Genomic DNA, 22038 nt, shown 5'->3' on the forward strand with positions numbered 1-22038 from the left:
ACGGGTAACACACGCGTTAAACAAAGAGCGAGAGAGTCAATCGAATCTGAACGCACACACCGAGGAGAGAAAAAACCGGCCGACCGTCAAAGAAGGGTAGAAAAAGAAGAGCAAATGAGAGAGAACCGACCAGACGAATCGTCTCCTCCAGGGTGAACTCGCGAAGGCTGGGAGAACTTGCCCCTCCCCCCGTCCCCAAGAGCACTTGGGGACGTTGACGTTTCGCCCTCGCGAGTTTACCCTGGAGGAGGGATCGCTCTGCGGACGTCGACTCGTCGCCCGCATCGCGGCATCGGCCGTCTCCGTCGGCGGCGCGGCGCTAGGTCCTCTCACGCGCCGTAGTAGATGTTGAGCGCGTACAGCAACTTACCGATGTCGCCGCTGCTCGAGCTCTCGGTGAAGGACGGCGTGCCCTCGGTCCACGTGGGCGTAGAGCCTTCGGCGCTTCCGGCCGGCGGGGTCCACGTGAGACCGCCGCCGCCGCCGCCGCCGCTGCCGCTGCCGCCGCCGCGGCTGCTGCCGCCGCTCTCGACGCTCAACGACGACTTGGTTTCCCTGCCGCCGCTGCCGCTGCCGCTGCCGCTGCTCTCCAGGTGCACGTCCGATATGCTGGGTGGGAAAAGAGAGGACTTAGCACGGGCTGGCCCGGGGTCGCCACGACGTGGATTATATAACAGACACGATGTGTGCGGTTAAATACTAACATTTTCCTTTTCCTGAAGTTGCCGTGATAAAGCGAACACGTTTTCGTTTTCGTATGCGTGCAAAAGTGTGCGTGAGGGTAAGCGTAAGAAACATAAGATATGTCAGGTTCAGATTAAGTAACGTCAACGAAAGATTCGCGCGGGTGTACAGTCACTTAAGCTAGCTTATCTATCCATCATGTGCCTCCTTCCTCCCCCGCCCCTCCCCCCGCCTCCCTACCCGTCAAACGGTAAACGCACGTTTCCAGCGACTTTTTTCCAGCGCCAGCAAGATCGAGAGCGAGAAAGATCGCGATCGGATTAGCGTCGCGATGGCTGACCGATTGCGGCGATAATTAGCAGCCGCGTCGCCTGCTCGTGCGTTACCGTTCGAGGGTCGTGCTAATTTAATTGAACCGTCAACGAGAATCATCGTCAAGTGGACGACACACTCACCTGACAGTGTCGTGATACATCTTGGTGACTGTAACGTGATGAACGACCTTATTCTGCTTGGAATGAGCAGAGGCCAGGCTGCTGGCGAGGACGTTGGCCGCACCGCTCTGCTGAAGGTGACCACCGGAAGCCAGGGTTTGGTCATTCGAGCGGACTGCATCGTCAAAGGGCGGGGGCGGGGTGGAGCAGGTGGAGGGAAGGGTGCCACCTACAAAAAGCGCGCTACAATTAGCCCTAATTAACGTACAAGGGCGCAAGGTAATCGAACGCTAAGACGTGGTCATATGCGGGGGAGGGAGGGGGGGGAGGGAACGGAGGTAGGCGGACGGAGGCGGCGGTTTTTTAGGGGCTCGGTTTTGGCGCGGAATCACACGGCTCGCTTCTCGGTAGTCTCTTCTTCAGCTTTGTCACTTGAACTTTCTAACGCGCGCCTGCGAGGACAATTGGCAAATCCGAACGCGTCGAGTTGGTCTTTGGACTGTCATTGAATTATCATCGTCAGGCGCGCGACTGAGAATACGCACAGGATCTTGCCGATACGCAAGGCGCTGCAGGAGCCTGCAAGAGTCCCGTGATCTCTACGTTGTTCGTGCCGACCCGAAGGTTGTGGACCCACGGCGACTTCGAAGAGCACCTTGCCTATGGGCTCGATCGTTTCCCAATCGTTGCGGGCTCTCTTTCCTCCCCCGAGAAATCCGTTTCAGTAAAGGGTAACTTACACACACACACACACACAGTTTTGCTTTCACTCGCTTTGAGCAAGGCTCTTGATTCGCCAGCGAGTTCGTTGGTAAAAACACCTTCTGTAGACGGTAGATTTTTCCGCCAGCGTCTAAGATTTAGAATCCGCTGGTGAAAATTTCTAGACGCTCGATTCTCACTCGTCTGGAAGTTCGATTGAGCTTCTTGATTAAGAAACTCGCTCAGAGCGAATGAAAGCAGCACCGTGTAAATTACCCTTAAGTGATGAACCCTCCAGCCTGCGCACAAGTGTGCACAAGCTCGACAAAGCTTGAGATATAAGCAGCCATTAGTATTTACAAGAGTAGACTGCTATAGAGAGGTTCCAAGCGCGACTGTACACGCACAGAAAAGGAACAGCCCGGGCAAAATGACGTTTCTAACATTCGTCAAGCAGCAGGCAAAGCAAAGCACAGTGCGCAATCGGCAATTGCTATGCGATAACGCCCCCCGTAAATACGGACTTTGCATCGCATGCGGCTCCTCTTCAAGAGCGCTGGAGACCCCGGATCTTTCTCTGTAGCGGCTAAGATAACGTACATCCATACTCGAGCCAGAACGACAATCTCCAACCGTAAACTCAATGACACCGTCTATCTACGCAAGCGCGACAGCAATCGAACTATTCAGCTGGGGCATGTAGGAGAGGATTCGTCGAGTTTCTCAAACGACGACAAACATAGCCTCACACATATCGTACACACACACACACTAACACGTTATCACGACACGTGCGCACACACGACGAACGTATCTCTACGTTGCACATCGACGTAGATGGACGTACGTGACACCAACACCGAGACAAAAAAGATGAACAGGCGGTTTAGTAGGAACAAGTAGGAACTCTTCAGGGTAACCTATGTAACGTATGTACAGTGTACGATTAGTAGCAAGAAAGAGAAAAGACAGTGAGGTTGGCTAGACGGACAAAAACTAATTAACACTAATTAACACGAGTCGAATCGGCTGGGAAGAAAAGGGAGGGGGAGGGGGGATCATGGGTTCGGGAACGACTCGGTTCCAGGACTTGGTCTCGCGATACGCAACACGTTGACGTTTACTCACTGCGCGCTTGCCCTTGTCGGCAGAATGCAATTCTCTACGCATGCAATTCCCAAGGAAACTGGCTCTCTAAGAGAGTCCGCTAACGAGTTTCTACGGAACAATGATCGTTCGACGCGGTAGGCGTATTTCGAGAGTGATTTGCGTCGCGTACGCAAACGATGTTGGAAAATCGTCGACGAGCGGCTGATCCTCCTCGGTGTTCATCGACGATATCGCGATAATGCATTCGACAATAAAGGCGCTTGATCAGCATCGTCGGAAGTGTCATCTTCTCGTGATCGAACGTATGAGATCGTATTGATGGCACGCGGGAAATTGTTCTCGTGCTCGCGCGTTATCATGCGGCGGTGATGGAAAGAGCGAAAAATCAAGATAAGGAAATAGACATTTTATGCGACAAGCTCTGATTGCGGGTGCACGGAGGAAGCGAATCCGTCGGTGCAACTGAATCGCCCGTTGCCTGGCGACCGGGACGAACACTCGGCTGTAGAAATTTATTTTAACGGGTCAATCGGCCTTGGTTCTAATCTCAAAGAGAGTCTCACTGCTTCACGCTAGAACCACCAAGCGGTGAAACACGACCGGCTTGCAATTTCTTAGGTTACATTTTCTAAATCAGAAGATTTCTTAGATTAGGTTCTCTAAATCAGACGAATTCTTAGGTTAGGTTCTCTAAATCAGAAGAATTCTTAGGTTAGGTTCTCTAAATCAGAGGAATTCTTAGGTTAGGTTTCCTCAATTTCTTAGAAGAATCGCTGAGATCTTTCAGTCTAAGATTAAAGCCAGGATCGGGGATTAAGAGAACTAGATGAACGTTCTCGCCTAATTTGTGCGTGTAACGTATCTTTTTCAAAAAGCGACCGTCTCGGTCGCTTTTGTCGTCGGTAGTTCCAGCGTGAAGACAGCCGAATATTGAGACGAGCATCTTCCCGCTCACGGTCGTTTCTCGTAAACGACCTTTTGTCCGGTGCATTCGGTCATCCAGTCACGCAAACGGAAATTCTTTTTCCCCACGTGGAAGCCGTGTGGTTCTCCGTCACAAAGTCCACGAGTCGCTATCGCACATGCGTTCGTTCTCCCGACAGATGAGATGCGGGCAAAAATCAATTATCGGCCCGATATCGCGTAGGTTTTCTCCTCTTTCCACCTCGCTCCAGCCGCGATTACCCGAAATACGCGTGCACACTCGGGACGCGACGTGCTGATAACCGGCGGTTATCTCTACGCGACTGCAACTGTGTCTCCCGATAAGTGTGCAGAAACGAGACGTTCGGCACGAGCGATCCGAATTCTCGAGGGCCGAGCGACAGGTCGTCGCAGTGGCCGTCCGGGAGCGACTTGAAGGCTCGCTTCTCGCGACTGGGACTGATCTTCAGCGTCTTCGTTTCCGACCCGACGTCGGCTCCTTCCTGAATCGACCCGGCCTCGTCGACCGGCCATGCTCGTCTCGCGGCGGCCACGTAGTCCGAATTGTACGGACGCGCGTCTCCTCGCCGTGACTCCTTCGCTCCGCTTCTCACGCTCGTCCGGAAAGTCTCGAAGCTCTTGACCTTCTCGCAAACGAAGGATCTCACGTCGCTCTTCCCGCTCCTGATGTTGTCGAGATTGGCGGAGACGGTCGCTTCTCTGCCGACTGCGCCCGGCAGTTGGCTTGGATTCGCCTGGATTTTTGCTTTGGAGCTTGCTTTGTTGGCTGGCTTGAAGTCGCCTTCGCTTCGTATCTCCGGTTTCTCATCGGCCCGTCGGTTAAATTTGCTGATCCGCTCGCGAACTATTTTGTCCCTCACGTTCTTACTTTCAACACGATGACTCTTCGAGAAGATCCCCTTGAAGCCGCCTCTCTTGTTATCTCCTTGCTCGCCACTCGTGCTCTTCAACACATTCTTCTTCTCGTCGGTATAGTTGTTGTTGTTGTTGTTGTTATTATTACTCGTACTGGGACGATCTTGTCTCGAAGAAGCTTGCTCGCGCTTCATCGTCGACTGTCTGCCGCCGTGAGGACTTTTGTCTTTCTGAGGAGCTATTTTCAGGGGAAACTTTTTACTCTCGACCTTCGTCTTCGTTTCTTCGTCCGGGCTTCTCAGGCCGAAAATTCCGGAGCTTCGTCTCTTCGCCGATGGCTTCGGCGCGAGTCGCTTCTTCCTTCTGGATCTTTCCCGGATTTTTCGCAGCAGCACACTATCCTTCTTCGTCGTGAATCTCCTGCGTTTCGCATGTTCTTCAACAGACTCGTTCTTCGCGCCTGTAACCTTCGCGTCTTCCGTCGACCTTCCGTCGCGGTACGACGTTGTCGTGATGGTCGTGATGGACGCCTCCAGCTCTTTTTGTTTCCTCTTCATCCTCTCGTAATAAGTCTCAGAGTGCTTTTTGTCTTTCCGGGACATCGTGTAATTCATTAGGTCAGCTCGGGAGCCTGGATTCAAAAAGTACGTGAACTTTTCCAGATGATCCATTCTTCCTCTTCTATCTTTCCCCCGGGCATCGCGATCCTCGGCTTCTTCAGCTTCTTCGGCTCGTCCCTTGAAGCGATTAGACCGATAAACCCCACGATCCGGTCTGAAGGGATGTGGGCTGGTCTTGATGAAGTAAACGTCCTCGATCTTCTCCACGCTGACAAACTCGTCATCCTCGTAGACTTGTTGTTGGCTATCGCGCCAGTCTCGAGCAGGCTCCACCGGTCGATCGCTCCCGACGTCTCGGTGGAAAACGTCGCGGTGTGACGTGGTGACGCGGTATGTGTCGAATGTTGGCGCACGGTGGTGTCGGAGGGCATGCAACGCGTCGGAGGTAGTAGTGGTGATGGTAGTAGTAGTAGTAGTAGTAGTAGTAGTAGTAGCTTTGTTAGAAGTAGCGGCAGTGACAGTAGAGAAGGTCACATCGTTAGCGGTGGTATTTGTAGTGACGCGGGTGGAACGGTCAGAAGTGAGTGGGAGCAGGTGTTGGTGTTGGTGTTGGTGGTAGTGGTGGTGCGGGTTGTTGCTCGAACTGCACTCATGCAAGCGGTATCTCGTGATAATGGCTGCTTCATCACCTCGGCTGGAAGTCACCGACGACGTGGTCGAGGCGGCGCCGGCCGCGCGGTGCTCCTCGGAGGACCTCGCGGTCCTCGAGGAGCCGGTGCCGCGCGGCGGCACCGGCGGTGGCACCTTGCCAGACGGCACCAGGTTCGGATTCGGCGGACTGGCCGCGCTCCTGCCCTTCAGCACGGCCGGATAACTCGTGACCTTGACCGTGGGGGCGGCGGCGACCCCCAGTGGATGCTCGTCGCGATGCGAAGCCTGACCGGCGGCCAAGGTCAACGGGGGTGGGCTCAGCGGGCCGGCGGCAAGGTTAACCGGTGTCGAGGTGGCGATCGGCACCGAGCCGCTCGAGATCGCCGTGTTCGTGGTCGCGCTGATCGCAGGATCGGGTGGGCTAACTGCTGGCGGACGTCGAGGTGTCGTGCTCGTAGGTCGATGGTGGTGGTTTCGAGGTCGTCACGGAGATTTCGGTCACGGGGGTGAGCAGTCGCGCGTGCAGCGTCGCGATGATGGCGGGGTGGTAGGGGGAGACAGAGATATACGGGCAGGCAAAGAGAGAAACAGAGAAGCTGGATGAGAAGAAGAAGTCGCGAATGATTTCCGAATGGGCCGAACCGTGCAACGTTGATTCTTCGCTCGGCCTCTTCTCGGCTTTCCCGCGCGACTCGAGCGATCGGACACGGTGCAATTTTGTAAACATCGCGACTCACCGGGCTATATGATTCAGATAGGGGGGAGAGAGAGAGAGAGAGAGAGAGAGAGAGAGAGAGAGAGAGAGAAAGAGACGGAGAATGATCCCGAAGATGACTCTCGAGCCTGATGCGATCCCTTGTTTCTCGCAATTTTCTCGACTCGGAAACGTATCGAATTTACGTTGCACAGCCCGCCCGACGAATTATCAATCTGCGCTTTTGGTTAAGCAAACAATGACACATGATGACTCGTAATTTATCGTCGTGATTTGCGGAGACGGTTCTCCTCTCGATTTGTTCGTTCCTCGTCAATCCTGGGCAAACTCGACAAAGGATAGCGTAATTTAACAAATTTCCCGACAGACCGTTCGTCGTTTATTCTCTTTCCTTCTTTTTTTCATGACGCGGGATGTCGCGTCGCGGTCTTCCACACACGGCCACGGGGAAAGAGTTGTATAACGTAACGAGAAAGAGAGAGAGAGAGAGAGGGAGAGAGAGACAGAGAGAGAGACATAGAAAGTGATCGTATGAGAGACTCACCGGCTTTCGTGGGTGATGTAGCATGCATTGTCGAACCTCCAGTTGCCGCCACCGCTAAACCACCATACAACACCATGTACCATTACCGTATTGCCACGCGCGTCCAGCTCTCGATCGGACAGAGAAACTCGTCCGCGGACCTTCTCCTGGGTGTTCTCGTACGCGAAAGCCATTCAGTGCCAGAAGCGCGTAACCAAGCGTGAGATCTCGCCCGTGTGTCATCATCATCATCGTCGTCGTCGCGAGATCCCTTCGAGCGGGCAACGGGCGCGCGAAGACGCCGAGCGTATTCGATCCCGAAGCTCCGCCACGACCTACGTCGTGATCGCAATTCGAGCCCTGCTTTTTACGCTTCGAAGCTCGCGGCGTTCGCTACGTTCCTCTAAGCGTTCTCAATTTGCAGCGTGGGCGAAGCACGATGAAAGCGAGCCCTTGCCGGGAATCGCGCAGCTCGAGTTTCTCTGTCGCGTCGTCGGCCGAGTCAGAGTCTCAGCGGAACCGCGAGAGGCAGAACCGGGGGATTCGAGCAGAGGGGACTCGTTCGTGTGAAAATGACGGACGGTGGAGGAACATTTGATATACTCGACATTCACGATATTCACGAAGCTGTATTACGCTGTGGGGGACGCGATCGCGCTCTGATCGGTCAACGGATTAATTACAGGGACACGAGTGGGAGAGAATCGAAGGACTCTCGAGGTGCATAGGACTCGTGAACTAACGGGCAATCATATTTCGCCAGGTGACGGTGAGAGATGTAGCGCTTTAACGAGGTGCACAAATTGCTCCCAATTATTATATACACCGCAAAAAGATTTATCGATCGCGTAGTATTTACACCGAACGCTTACGATTCCAATACGGTCTAACGGGTGCATTTATACGGTATATGTACAAGTCTATCTGACGAGGGAAATTGAACTTAAATTCGAGGCTGAGAGTTGAGAGTTGAGTGTGAGAAAAATTTCCTTTCCACGTGCGTGAAAGTTTGACACTGGAGGCTTTGAGAGCAAAGGATCCGAAGTTTGATTTCATTTCAGGCGGGAATTACGAATGCGGATTACAGGCCATTTTCAAGACTGTTTTGACGAATTCTTTTAACAGAAACGGTAGGAGCAATGGACTTGAAATTTTCGCAATGTATTCGTTAATTCGTTCGAAGCATACAATAAATTTGTTACTATCTGTGTGGAAAGTACACATCAAACTTTAATCTGAGCGTTTATCTGGAAACAGCGTTTTCTTAAACTGTCGACACGATTACGCAAAAACTATTAAACCGCATGATAAGTTGAAATTTTTACAAAATATACAGTAGACATGTAGTTTTCGCGCCCCTACCTCGAACACAGTTATATTTTATTTTATTCATTCTTTTTTAAACATGATTGACAAGTTGAAAAAAATTTCATTTTCGATATTTTCTTTCGTGCAGTCATTATTTTTCCAAACTTGGCTTCACTGTCTTTATCTTGGTACGAGCTACAATGGCAATGGTATATTTCGGAAATTTTTCTCACTTTTTCGTTTCAGAGTAGTGAGAGGCCCAGAATTATGTCGGCGGTAAACATAGAGCTCGCAAACGGATGACTGCGCTTTTATCTATAATTACAAGTCGGATCGGTTCTTGTGACTCAACGCAGAGAGAACGATTTACTTGAATTTAACAAATGCTTATTTGGAATAGTCCAAATAAATTTTTTTATTGATCGAACGAAGTTTTGTTTGACGCAACAAAAATATTTTGTTGCAGCTTAGTTCCAACGAAATGTTTTTGTTGCGTCAAACAAAATTTTGTTCGATCAATCAAAAAATTTATTTCGACTATTCCAAATAAGCATTTGTTAGATTCAACTAAATCGTTCTCTCTGTGAATAAAATTTATTTTTTTGAACTTTGAACATTAATGAATACACTGTGAAAATTTCACGTTCATTGATCTTAGCGTTTCTGTTAAAAAAAACTCGTAAAAATAGCCTTGAAAACGGCCTTCCGCATGAAATTTCCCCCTTAAACTTTTCACTGAAACTAAATTCTCCGCTTTGAATTGTAAGCTTCAATTTAAAAGTTCTTTTAATCTAAAATTTGAATACAGATGCAAAATTACGAGTCGAAGCTGCGAGTGGAAATTTCCATTCGAGCTTCGAGGGGGAAAGAAAGGACTTCGGCTATCGCTCCAAGTCGGACATCGTCTCGATCGTAAAGGTGCACCTTTTACAAGGTGCCGCGTGTTGAAGTTTGAGGGATAGTTAGGGATCACACAGTGGACGTACATACGTTTCCTACACGCACAGCGGAGTATTCACAGTCGGGTGGGACGGGGAGCGGGAGCGGACTTCACCTGGAGTCGTTCGCGTCTTCGCGCATCGGCGGTACCGTCGTGAATGCTTTGGAAGCGGGTAACATGGGTATGCCGCAACTAAATTTACTGCACTGATCGCTGTGCCCGGCTGCGTACGTGAAATCCAGCGCAAAGCCAATGATAGAACCGCGAAAGAGCGTTTCCTTCGGAATCCTCGGCGCGATTTTCGGAAGCGGAGTTTCGCGCGTTTCCCGCGAGAACGTGTCTCGAGAGTCTCGAAATGTGCGACATTGCACGCACGTGAATTCCCGAAGGCAGTCAATTGCACTGCTGCACCCCGGCTGGTGTGTGTGACTTTGAACGAACGCTAAGGCTGCTCATTGGCAAAGAAAGAAAAAAAAAAACCCGCTCGTTGCGCCGCTTCTGCGATTGCTTGAGAATCGAGAAGACAACGAGTGTCCACGCGGTTCATCGTCGACGACGTTCCGAAAACCGATCGTCGTCGCAACTCGTCATTCGTGGCGTCGTGTGAAACAAGCGTGAACAACTGTCGGGTAAAACGGTGAGAAAGAGAACCGACAATCGGATGCCGCGACATTCGAGTTGAAACTGAACGCACTCACCGGTCGAGTCGAAGTCACCGTCCAACGGCCTTAGCGGTCTGGTGATGCTTTTCCTCTTCGACGGGGAATGTTTCAAGGCTGCAACACAAAACGTACGGCGCTACAATACCTCGCGCGCAGTCGTGCACGACAGGAAGAAAGAACACCGAGTTATAATCTCAAGGACCAATCGGTGCAAATTAATTATGCCAAGTACAAAAGAGAGAGAGAGAGAAAGAGAGAGAGAGAGAGAGAGAGAGAGAGAGAGAGAGGGGGGGGAATTCAAACATGTTACGCTACAGAAGCTGACATCAGTACCGTAGCAAGGATCGGCAGGACAAGTGGTTATTTTCCACATCAAACGAAACATAAATCACCGGGGCGAGCCTGATTGTTAGTCAAGAATCCACGCGAGCCGCTCTATCGGTGATCGTTTCATTTCATCCGTGGGAATCGCATCTCCCTCCCCCGCGGTCGGGAAATAATCACCGCCGTAAAAGCCAAGTAAATATCACGATACACGAAGAAAGAAAAAAAGATCGTTTCGAATCGACGCTGAGCGAACCGAGCGCGTTCCGACCGAAGGAATCGGCATTCCTGCTTCTTAACGTTCATGAGAGAACCGGAGATTCTCTCTCTCTCTCCTTCGGCCGAAACGCGTTTGCTTGTCGTTCGCGTGATAATTCGGGCAGTCTTCTCTTCGATCTAGACGGGGGCACTTTTGATTAGAATTTCACGCGTCTCTCAAGCACACGCACGATTCCCCAGGGACTTCCCCCGAGCAATGCGAGTCTCGCTACAGCACTGTCTGCCATGACTCTAAAGTACGTCTAAAAACGCCGTCTTCTTCTCTCGGTTCTACAACACTAGTCTAAGGTCCGCCGCGAAATCGCTTTCGGAATCGCCTTGGTTTTAGCTACAAGGTTGGTAGGTCTTAAACCTTAGACTTTGATACGTAATTCCGTAATCGATCAGCTGATGACGCTTGGACGACGCTTCATGTACTATTCCTGCTTACGAACTTGGTTTTAGCTGTTGATTTTAGCGTTATTGATTGTAGCGTTATAGAAATTTTGTAGCGATAAAGAAATGGATAGATTTTTTACTACTTATCTCGCTGATCGATCAGCGCTGATCGATTACGGAATTCATGTTAGTTTAAAGCCTGCCGATCTTGCAAGTAAAAGCAAAGTTTGCGAAAGGCAATTGCGCAACGGGCCTCTAGTCTAGCCTGTGCGTTGCAGGCACGCTAAACACTATCGCGCGCGCCGTTTGGTCGGATAGTATTCGCAGATGCGTAGAGTGTCTAATTACACGCACATTACACGTATAAATAAGTACAGACATGGTCAAAGCCGACGACATTTACGGCTCTCGCTCGCCTATCCAGCGGAAGCTTTATCCGTGTCTGCTTTTTCTACTCTCTTCGCCTTTCTCTTGCACGATCAACGATATCGTCTCACTCGTCTACTACTGCCTTATATAGCCCATGCCTAAGTAATTAGTATCACATAAAGAAGTACATACGTACATGAGAAATGTGTGTGCTGGCTTCCATAGAAATATATATATTTTTTTCTGTTTATGTATATGTGTGTGTGTGTGTGTGTGTGTGTGTATGTGTGTGTGTGTGCGCGCGCGTATGCGTGTGTTGTGTGTAGAGTGTGTGATAAGAAAGTAAACATCTCTCGTTGAAGTCGTACAAACATTCGGTCTGTGATCGATCAATCTATCGGTCCGTGCCATGTGATTGCAGGGTATGTCTAGGCTAAACTAATTGCTGCACGATATATCGGATGTGACGAGGAAGTGAGAAGGGGGAGGGGATTTTCGAGGACGTGAGTTCGTACAGAGAGAGGTCCGGTGAACATATCATGTCGGTGGGACGAATGTTTTCCAAAGGGACGGACGGAGCAACGGGGGGAGCAACGCGTGTTTCTTGACAGCGAGGTTCCTCTCGTCGGTTCGATCGGCGAGACGTGTCGTGAGAAGATAACAAGCATGTATATGTGTGTGTGTGTGTGTGTGTAGAGTAAGAGTGAAGAGGTTCGATCGTCACGTTCTTGAATATCGGAGGAGGCGAGGGGGTGAAGTTGAAAAATTCTCGTGAAATAAAGAGAAAGAGAGAGAGAGAGAGAGAGATTCTCTGGCTCGTTGCGAGATTTGTGAGCGAGAACGTGTGTGGCGAGAAACGGACAAGTGTGTAGAGTGATGAAGAACAAAAGAAAGAAAGAGGATACTACATGCATATTAGGTCACAACACTCACAGGCGATGGTTGCAGAAGCGACATAAAATAGAAAGAGAAAAAGAGACAGAGAGAGAGAGAGAGAGAGAGAGGAGGAGGAAGAAGCGAAGCGCATTCACCAAGAGATTCTCGTTTGCGCGATTCCGTCGAATATTCGAATTCGCGTCCACCATTGGAGCCACAAGTGCGATTCGAGGGATCTTCTTGGCACTCGACGAATGTCCCAAAAATTTACACACCGCGCATACCCAAATGCGTCGGCGAGCAAGCGCGAGAGGTTCGACCCTCGAAAGCTCGACTTTTTTTCTTTCAAGTGGGACAGCGACGAGTATCGAACGAGCGTAATTTCTTCGTAAAAATGAAGGCATCGCGCGTTCGACAGAGCTTGTTCTCGCGAGCAGTGCCAAATTCGGAGAAACATGCAAAGAAGCTCGGAATCTATCTATGAATTCGCCTGCGCGGACATTTTTCCGTGATCGCTCGAGTCTCAAGCTCTCCAGCGAGAGTTGTACGCGCGTCTCGTTCACTGGTTGTGCGCGAAGTTTGCATGGTGACGGTCAAAAGAGAGAGAGAGAGAGAGAGAGAGAGAGAGAGAAAGAGAGAGAGAGAGGCAGATTCGCGCGTTGAACAGAAGCGAGGAGCAGAGCGTGAGAAACGGATCGTAAGAAGATACGCGCAGGCAAACAGGATCGTAAGAAGAAAAAGGAAGAAGGAAAGAAAGAGAGCGAGAAAGAACAAAGTACATACATTCGCACAAAAATGGACAGATGGACGCACACATAGACAGAGTTACCTATGTAGCTGGTGACGAGGTTACGGAATTTGCGGTGATTCCCCTTAATCTCAGGCAGGTCCACTTTTGGTAATCGATTTTCGAGTTTCGATCAGTGGTAGTAGTAGTAGTAGTAGTAGTAGTAGTAGTAGTAGTAGTAGTAGTAGTAGTAGTGGTAGTAGTAGTAGTAGTAGTAGTAGTAGCGGTAGTAGTAGCAGTAGCAGGTCAGATGAGGTCATTGGGGGTCGACACGGAAAGAAGTGCACGGGACACAGAAACATCAACATTTAGCCAACTCCGTATATAATATGATTATATATACCGAAAGTTTATATATCGAACGACAAATCGTAGGGACTGCCGAGAATAGATAGATACATTAAAGAGAGAAAGCCAAGGATACATCTAGTTTCTCCAAAAAACGTGTCAAAGTTGTGAAAAACACAAAGCGACTTTAAAGCGACCTCGATTCCCCAGGCTGTGTTCGGCCGGGGGGGGGGAGGGGAGCATGATTCGTTCGTGTCTGTACCATCGCGAAAGTTTCGACCTCTCTACCTCGTCTCGAAAAATCTCGAGTCTCGTTATCACGCAAACATTCGCGAGGCTCGTGCCGTACGAGTCGTAGCGTCGTCGTTGCGTCCTAAAGAAAAGACCGAAGGTAACTACACCGATCACGAGACCTTTCTCCGGCTGCTTTCTCGATCAGCTGTCGATCTGCATAATCTAATCATTAAGATTACATCGCCATGTATGGGTGACAGGTAATTTCAACGAAACGCAAACGTACATAACACAAACAACAAACACATCGCATGATACAATGTTAAGACAATACAATACAAAGTGTAACGCGAAGATGGTGCGAGAAACTCAATCGTTATGAATAAAGATGGGGCAATGTGAGTTTGTAGAGTTAGAGGATGTCGATTATAATGTATGACGGTACACGTGACGGTAGCAGTAGTGATGACTGATGATAATTGTAGTAGTAATAGTAGTGGTATATATAGTAGTGGTGGTGGTAACAGTATTAGTAGTAGTAGTAGTAGTAGTAGTAGTAGTAGTAGTAATAGACAAGATAGCAGTGATATAGCAATGGTAACAGTAGTGGTATTAGTTGGCGTAAGTACAGTAGTAGTATCAGTATAGTAATATCGGTGATAGTAATAGTAGTATAGTAACAGTGGGTTACAAGTGTTCTCGGGTGGGCTTATAAATGAAATGAAGTTGTAAACAGCGAAAATGTTTATTGCAAAATATATAAATATGTACAATGGTGCCCACGTTCAGTCGATAGCTGAATATTTTCACAATATAAAAAAAGGTCTACTTGTCTACCGATAAATTGTCGCTCTCTCGCACACTCTCGCACTCCTCCTCAAATTAATCGTACACCCACGCGCGGTCCTACTCGCTACTGTTGCCAAAAATATATATATATATATATGTGTGTATATATATGTAGATATCCAACAATATTTACATCGCAAAGATTCCTCTCTCTAGGCAGGTATATAGCTCGCACGAAATCGATTTTAACACCTCTATAGAGAGCCTCTCTATAGAGAGAACTGTTTTGGCACTCTCGTTCTGCATTCTACAGGCAGTCTTATCAACTGAGCTATCTCGATGTACGTGTACGTGTGTGTGTGTGTGTGTGTGTGTGTGTGTGTGTGTCCGTTTGTTGTGTACATGTGTCTGTGTGCGTGTATGCGTGCGCGTATGAGGATATGTAATATTTCGTGCGTTCTACTATACCTTCTCTACCAGTATGCTCTAATGGACGAAAAGATCAATGATTGCTTTGGCGCATTGGTAAAATAGAGAAATTTTTTTTGCCCTCGAAAGTCATTTACTCCCTACGGTGAAAAGCGGGGGACTCTCACGGAACTTTGCTATGCGTGATATTATTCGTGAAAAATTTCAATCCATAAAAATTAGATCGTGACGTTTCGTGTACTAACAAGTGCACACGCATTAATCTACGCTACAAACTAGATCGAGAGAAAAAAAAAAAAAACAAGTCGGTGGCAGGTGGCAAAACGGGTCTTTACTCAACTGTATCATCGTTCGTGCAATATCCAACCGAGATATCGCTATCGAGACGCGACACGCGTCTAAACCCGAAATATGGCTTGCCGGATGAAGTAACTAACATGTAAGCCCGCGAAAATGTCGATGAAAAGTTAAAAGACGGTGTATAATATCGATTATAGAAAAAATACTCAGCTATACCTGTGGACACCAGTGATCGATCATTTCTCTAATCTTTCTCCCGTATACTGAAATTATATCGAAATTAAAACTGTGCGGAGGAAAGTATGAAATGCACAATGAGGCTGGATTTGCAAAATCAAATCTCGTAATACGGAGAGAAAAACAAAAAGTAAAATAAAACAAAACGAAAAGTAGTGAAGAAATTACATATAATAAAATACATATATTGTGTTAGCAATTAGTTACACCAAAACAAAACCCAAAAATGATCAACTGACACTCATAAACCCAAGATGTCTCTTATTCACAACACTGATCCTAAAACGAATGCAGATATCCAAAAAATTTTGTGTCGGGTCGAATTGAATTCTGCTGATTGGAAGCTTCGCGTTTTCTTTCTTCCTGCTTTCCTTTTGGCTGTCTGACTAAAGTCGATAGAGCGCGGTCACGTTCTGATTTGCGGTGATATTTTAAACTGTATATCGTTAAACTATACACAAGGCACTGACAGAGCAATGTTTCTTTTCTTTCCTCAAGTACAACCATAAGATCTCGATGCGAACGTCGCGACTGGATACTTTTCTGTTTTTCGGATATCCGCATGAAATACTCTCTCGTCGCATTCTCTGCAGTCACTCAAGTATCTTAAAGCGCTATTCGTAGTCGTTAGAATATCTCTCTGGACGGCTAAAAATCTGTCTGCGATAAAATTTGCAAAGGACAAAATTCGAGTCGCTCGTCTACGCTTTCAACATTTTCAAGACGTGATGTGTAACTAGATGACGAGGAATTCATTTAGAGATTTGGAATCGCATCGGTATTTTCACATCTCCCGATGATGCCTACGACTATTATTATATTAGATGCTTTTGGAAGCTCTAACTCGTCTCGTTCGACTCTTATCGGTACCGATTCGTTAACGAATATAATTCGTCACTTGTCAGCCAAAGGAACATATATATGTATATATAAATGTATGTACAAGTGAAATCGAATGGACGAGAGTTACACGTTCCGTAGTGAATTGTAACGAGAAGGCTGAAAAATATATATCTCTAGCTTACGGGCTTACTGCTCTATGATGATTGGAATATGACCCTTAAATAACAATGTATAAGTATCTTACTAGTTACACAATAATGATAACAATATGACAATTAGATATTCTAAGTACCGGTTTTTGAGCTTCTTCACTTAAGACGAACTAATTTCATTCTACTCCCGTTTCTCTTTTGCATCGAATCTTTGAAATATGTCTCAAAAGCGTCAATAAAAGTTACATATATTTATATATATATATATAACTTTTATACATATATATATATATATATTCGATAGCATTGTGTATGGTTGAATCACAATACCGATCATTAACAGACAGGGGACGATCCGTAATTTTTTCACTACTCCACGATTAAAATATTTTTAATGACTAGCTAACCTAATTAGAACATACATTTCTCTCTTCTCTTCCTTATATTTTTGCAAAGAAGTCGATTTTCTTCTTTCGTTCTTTTGCTCTGTTTGTTTTCTATGTAATGTGACGAATACTGAGAGACGTGATCAACCAGAAGACAATGGCTACCGCTAAGTGAGTGAGCGTGATTTCACCCACAAATTAGTGAGCTTTGCTGAGTGTTAACCTTGTGGTCAAAGCTGCTAGGACAGGTTGATTCGGATGGTACTTACGTGACGGTATTTTCTTGAATACTGTCTTGGCCATAAAGTCTTGAAAGCGTTGCGCGTAAAATCCTGGTCGATGAACCGATACAGTGTCCTGAGAAAGTAAGAAACACTCTTTCTATATCACTAACGCTACGTTGCCATCATCGAGGGAGAAAAGAAGAGAGGGGGAGGGGGAGAGGGGGGGGGGAGAGAGAGAGAGAGAGAGAGAGAGAGAGAGAGAGAGAGGCAGATGGATAAAGGGAACAAAAGAGAGAGGAACAGAATTCGCGAAGAAGAAATCTGATATATACGCAAATGTCACTTACTCCGTCATGTATCATTGATTTCCACGTATGTTCGAGCTTTTTCTTCAACCTGTAGCTCTGCAGAATGTCGATAATGCCAACGAATAATAAGAGACGTTCACCACGCGCGTTCCTGGCAGGAATGCCGCCTGAACTGTTAGGGCAAAGAGAGAGAGAGAGAGAGAGAGAGAGAGAGAGAGAGAAAGGATGAGAAACGTACAAATGTGGAATTTATTCTAATCAAACGACACATCTGTCGACGCAGGATGTATAAATGTGATACTTACGGTACATCATCCTCTTCGTCTATCGGCTCGCTTTCAGCCTGAATACTCTCCATCGCGGTACTATGAGCAACCAACCTTTGACGGTTTATACTGCGTGATCGATTCAAAGCGACGGCGCCTATTCTGTCGTCCCGCTCTTTTTCCCTCTCAACGTGAATGAATCCGCCGCTTTCGCCACCCATTTCCCCTTCCTCATCGGCGCTGGCCGATAATCTTTGTTCTTGCTGTACAGAGTGCGTGAGAGATGCATGTATAAGTATTATTATCGATATCCGTGTCGCGAAGGTAGGGTACGCGAAGGTAGGTGCGACAAATTGTGCGACTTACAGCTTTTTCCTTCGCGGCCTGGTCGAGATTGTGAATCCCGACGAGCAGCGAGTAATCCATGATTTTGAAACTTTCCAACACGCGACAATCGCGCTGTATAGTTTTCACGAGCGCGCCGTACGTATCGGCTTCCAGAAAGATCCCCTCCGGGTGATGCTCAATGAAATCCAGGTCCTTGTACGTCGGAGAAGACTTGGAGCGCTCCGTTTTCGATGCCTGAAATTTGCAACGCGACGCGATGTCGTGAGGCTGCGCGTGTCAGGGAGGAACACGTGGGCGGTGTGAAACGTTCGGAGACGCGTCTGACATTACGAACCTTTCTCTTGTACGTCGATCCTTTCAGATCATACTTCTGATGCAGTTTCACGGACGAGGGTAAAAGATTATTCATAGCCACTAACCTAACATTCTTACTATTACACCGATAGCAATACAATCCAAAAAACTTTGGCAACAATGTTCTTGGATTCTGATTCAGATTCTGCGAGAGAGAAGGAATATCGTATCAGTGTTATTGAAGTGATATCGCGAAATAACGACACCGAACATTCCGGTGATACACGAAGAACTCTCGAAGAACGTACCATGTAATATCCTGGAAGTAGAGTTTGTAAAAACTCGCCTTCTTTGTGTTGTACAGTCTTTATGATGAATTCATCGTCTTCCGTTAGATAAAAGATACTCCCACTAGCGCCAGGATTCGATAACTCGCGCAGTGGCGCGCTGCACATCGACATCTGTCGCAAGCGTGGAAAAATGGCGGATATTAGCGCACAAAAAGTTCTCGGGGCATATGGCTACAGTAGGTAATGCCTTATTTATCTACGACTGCAAGAGAAAGACACACACACACACACTCTCTCTCTCTCTCTCTCGCCCGCGTTCTCTCTCTCTCTCTCTCTCTCTCACCAAAAAGTCGTCCGGTTGAATGCCAAAGAGATCTCTAAAGTAACGAAATGCAATGGGCGCGTAGTTCTTAAACTTAAACTCCGAGAAGTGATGGGCCGGAGTGTGATTCGATCCCTCGCTGGGGAAATTCGTTGTCTCCACCGTCATGAAGTCCTGCATCAGCAAGTCGCGCTCAGGCTTGCTCGCGAGGCCGCCGACCGCGTGTTGTATGCCCAACTGAATCGAGCCCATGATTTGTGTGGTTTGGATCTGCGTGCGACACAAAATTCATCATTTACAACCGCGCATATTCGACTCGCGCGAGGAACTCGTCTCGTAGCGCACGATGAAGCCCGCTAACAGCGCGCAGCTTTATCCTCGCGCAGCGAGCGACAGATCCTCGAGCCGCAAAGGACGAAACCGTCCGCGCCCGGCTTCTTTGACGTACCTTCTTATACGTGATTTCACCTCCCACACCCACTCTCCGGTGGCCGATCTTCCTTTCTCGCTCCGATTTGTTTCTCGACACCCCCACGGGGGCCTTGCCACCTGCTGTGCCATGTTGCACTACTGAGCTCTGCAAAAATAATCGACGATGTATATCATACATTTACGGACAATCGCACGGACCTCGAAATGCTTTTTGGGAAAAAAGAAAACAAGAAAATGCCGATCCCCGAAGATCCTACGTCGTGACCCAACACAACCTTCCTCGCGACTCAAGCGTCGTCTACAATGGCAGTAAGCGATAAGAAGTGAGCGTGAACAGTAAGAAATGGACCGACCACCACAGTTGATTATTTTTGTCACAATCGACTGTGTGACTGCTTGATTTCTTACCGCTTACGCTTACTTCTTACTGCTTACTGCCATTGTAGACGACGCTTCATTGCTAGCGATTCGACGTCGACACGTAGAAGCGCCTAAAAAGAAAAGACTTGTTATTCTTCCTTTCTCCCTCCTCCTCCTCCGAGAGAGTTACTCATTCCCGTCGTTCGTTCGGCTGAATCATTAGCGCGACTGATAAAGATATTTGCGAGCGGCGCTTCGCGTTCGCGAAACTAGCTGCTGCTCTCTCGGCCCGGCGAGTCGCTAACGGGCGCGCGCAGCTGCATCCGTCGTCGTACGAACCGTGAGCCGTGATACTGGCGATAATCGTTCTCATGATTCATAATGACTTTTCGCTCCTCCGTTCGGCTCCTTTCTCGCCGAGCGAGTCGCGCACGATTCGTCGTTTCTTTTTTTTTCCTTCCTGTTTTCGCCGATCTCGCGCGCGGCAGCTTCGGCCGATGACGGGCAAATCGACTCGACTCGGCCCGCTCTACAAAAATAGAGATGATTCCGCGAGGTAAGCACACGAGAGCCACCGCGCGCGAGACCGGCCGCAAATAGAAAATTAGAGGAAGTCGATATATAATACATATTGATTGACTCGTTCACTCGCTCGCTCGCTCGCGGCAATAACGCCGCCGCCTGCGAGTACGACTTATTTCCGGCTCGTCGTTCGCGGACCTCTTTCCTATTCGGGGGGAATGCTAATTCAGCCTCGGCCGCGCGTTAACGTTTAATTCTCGGGTTCCGCGCGCTGCACATTTAACGAGCCGCGTGGTCGGCGCGATCGCGCGAGGTAAGGATGCAGCGGTCGCGCGATTAATAGCACGGCGCCCGCGTGAAATAACACGCCGCGAAAGCGGGCCGGCGCTAATGGGAGGGAATCGAAGGACCATGAGAGATTCAGCGGCGCCGTGCGAATCGGAGCGACGCCGATACTTTCTTTCGAAAAGCGCATCATTCGCAACGAAAGTTACGTTACGTCAAACACGCGGACGGAGCTGGGATACGTTTAAGTATTTTAAGGGGGTTAAGTAGTTTAAGGGGAAAATACATAAATTACATAAATTATTCCCATTTTCAAGGCTATTTGTACGAATTTTTTTTTTTTCACAGAAACGGTAGGATCAATGGACTTGAAATTTTCGCAGTGCACTCATTAATGTTCAAAGTATAAAAGAAATTTGTTACTATCTACATGGAAAGTTCGTGTAAAACTTTAAACGCGTTCATCTAGAAACAGCATTTTCTTAAACTGTCGACACGATTACGCAAAAACTACTGAACCGAATAACTTGAAATTTTTACACAATATATATACAGTAGACATGTAGTTTTCGCGCTTCTACCTCGAACACAGTTATAGTTTATTTTACTCATTTTTTTTTAACATGATTACAAGTTGATAAGAATTTCATTTTCGATACTTTTTTCTGTACAGTCATTAATTTTCCAAACTTGACTTCATTTTGGTACGGGTTATAATGGCAACTGTATATTTGAAAAATTTTGTTCACATTTTATTTTTTGGAGTAGTGGAAGGCCCGGAATTATGTCGACAGCAAACATAGAGCTCGCAAGTTACAAATTTATAATTACAAATTGAATCGAATTGAATTGAATAAATTTTATTGAATTCTTGTGATTCAATAAAATTTATTTTATACTTTGAATATATTAATGAATACACTGTGAAAATTTCCATTCCATTGATCTTACCGTTTCTGTTAAAAACATTCGTAAAAATAGCCTTGAAAACGGCCTTCCGCATGTAATTCCCCCCCTTAAGGTGAACACACTGATCGCAGCCAAAGTTACGTTACGCTGAAAATGGGATACAAGTAGAAAGTCCAGAGAGATAATCCAACGATAGACTTGTCGTTCGCGGAATGAAAGTTTCGTTAATCTGAAGACGGGGTAAATAGAATACGCAGAAAGATATGGAGTGTTTTAAAGATAGATTTGCTTCGCCCCCGACGAGCACTACGACGTCACGCTAAGGATCGAGGACACGAGACGCGCGCAAATAGAGAGAAGGATATAGGATACTTCAAAGATTGAGATGCATTATCCGGAGTGAGAATTAATTGAATCGCGTTAGAGCTGAATTCAGTCGAGTCACGTTGAAGATATCAGGGGAACGGCCTCGTTCTTCCAGAAATCGGCGCGAATGTTCGGCGAATGCTCGCGTCGCTTCGCGAGAGAGAAGGAAAGTTATGTTATTTGCTCAGCGAAGGATCCTCTTTTCTACTTACGTCAAATGCCGTTGTTTTTTCTCCGCTCGACTTATCTGCAAAAGAGAGAGCAAATGCTTAATTAGACGGAACGGTGTGTACAACGTAAGGTGCATATAGCGCGTGCACAAACGGCATACGTATTAGATAACACGTGTGCG

General features: G+C 47.6%; 1 protein-coding gene across 17 annotated transcripts in view; it reads right to left on the reverse strand.

Annotated features, from left to right (window-relative positions):
* Window positions 1-22038, reverse strand: part of PIP5K59B (Phosphatidylinositol 4-phosphate 5-kinase 59B) — a 45378-nt gene that overhangs the window by 16605 nt on the left and 6735 nt on the right. For 5 of the 17 annotated variants that reach the window (XM_025308132.1, XM_025308128.1, XM_019841318.2 and 2 more), the window contains exons 2-17: window positions 21899-21933; window positions 19261-19389; window positions 18834-19082; window positions 18509-18661; window positions 18241-18405; window positions 17925-18140; window positions 17598-17821; window positions 17332-17464; window positions 17030-17117; window positions 13145-13207; window positions 10126-10203; window positions 7201-7254; window positions 5980-6369; window positions 1140-1347; window positions 705-716; window positions 371-609 (exon numbers count right to left, since the gene is read on the reverse strand). In XM_025308132.1, coding sequence (XP_025163917.1) covers window positions 371-609; window positions 705-716; window positions 1140-1347; window positions 5980-6369; window positions 7201-7254; window positions 10126-10203; window positions 13145-13207; window positions 17030-17117; window positions 17332-17464; window positions 17598-17821; window positions 17925-18140; window positions 18241-18405; window positions 18509-18661; window positions 18834-19082; window positions 19261-19389; window positions 21899-21933 — 2436 coding nt within the window. The remainder of the gene's footprint in view (window positions 1-370; window positions 610-704; window positions 717-1139; window positions 1348-5979; window positions 6370-7200; window positions 7255-10125; window positions 10204-13144; window positions 13208-17029; window positions 17118-17331; window positions 17465-17597; window positions 17822-17924; window positions 18141-18240; window positions 18406-18508; window positions 18662-18833; window positions 19083-19260; window positions 19390-21898; window positions 21934-22038) is intronic. The other 12 variants (XM_025308084.1, XM_019841319.2, XM_025308102.1 and 9 more) reach the window with 11 other exon arrangements.

This window comes from Harpegnathos saltator, unplaced genomic scaffold (genome assembly GCF_003227715.2).
Source record: "Harpegnathos saltator strain DR-91 unplaced genomic scaffold, Hsal_v8.6 scaffold10, whole genome shotgun sequence".
NCBI classification, from domain to species: domain Eukaryota; kingdom Metazoa; phylum Arthropoda; class Insecta; order Hymenoptera; family Formicidae; genus Harpegnathos; species Harpegnathos saltator.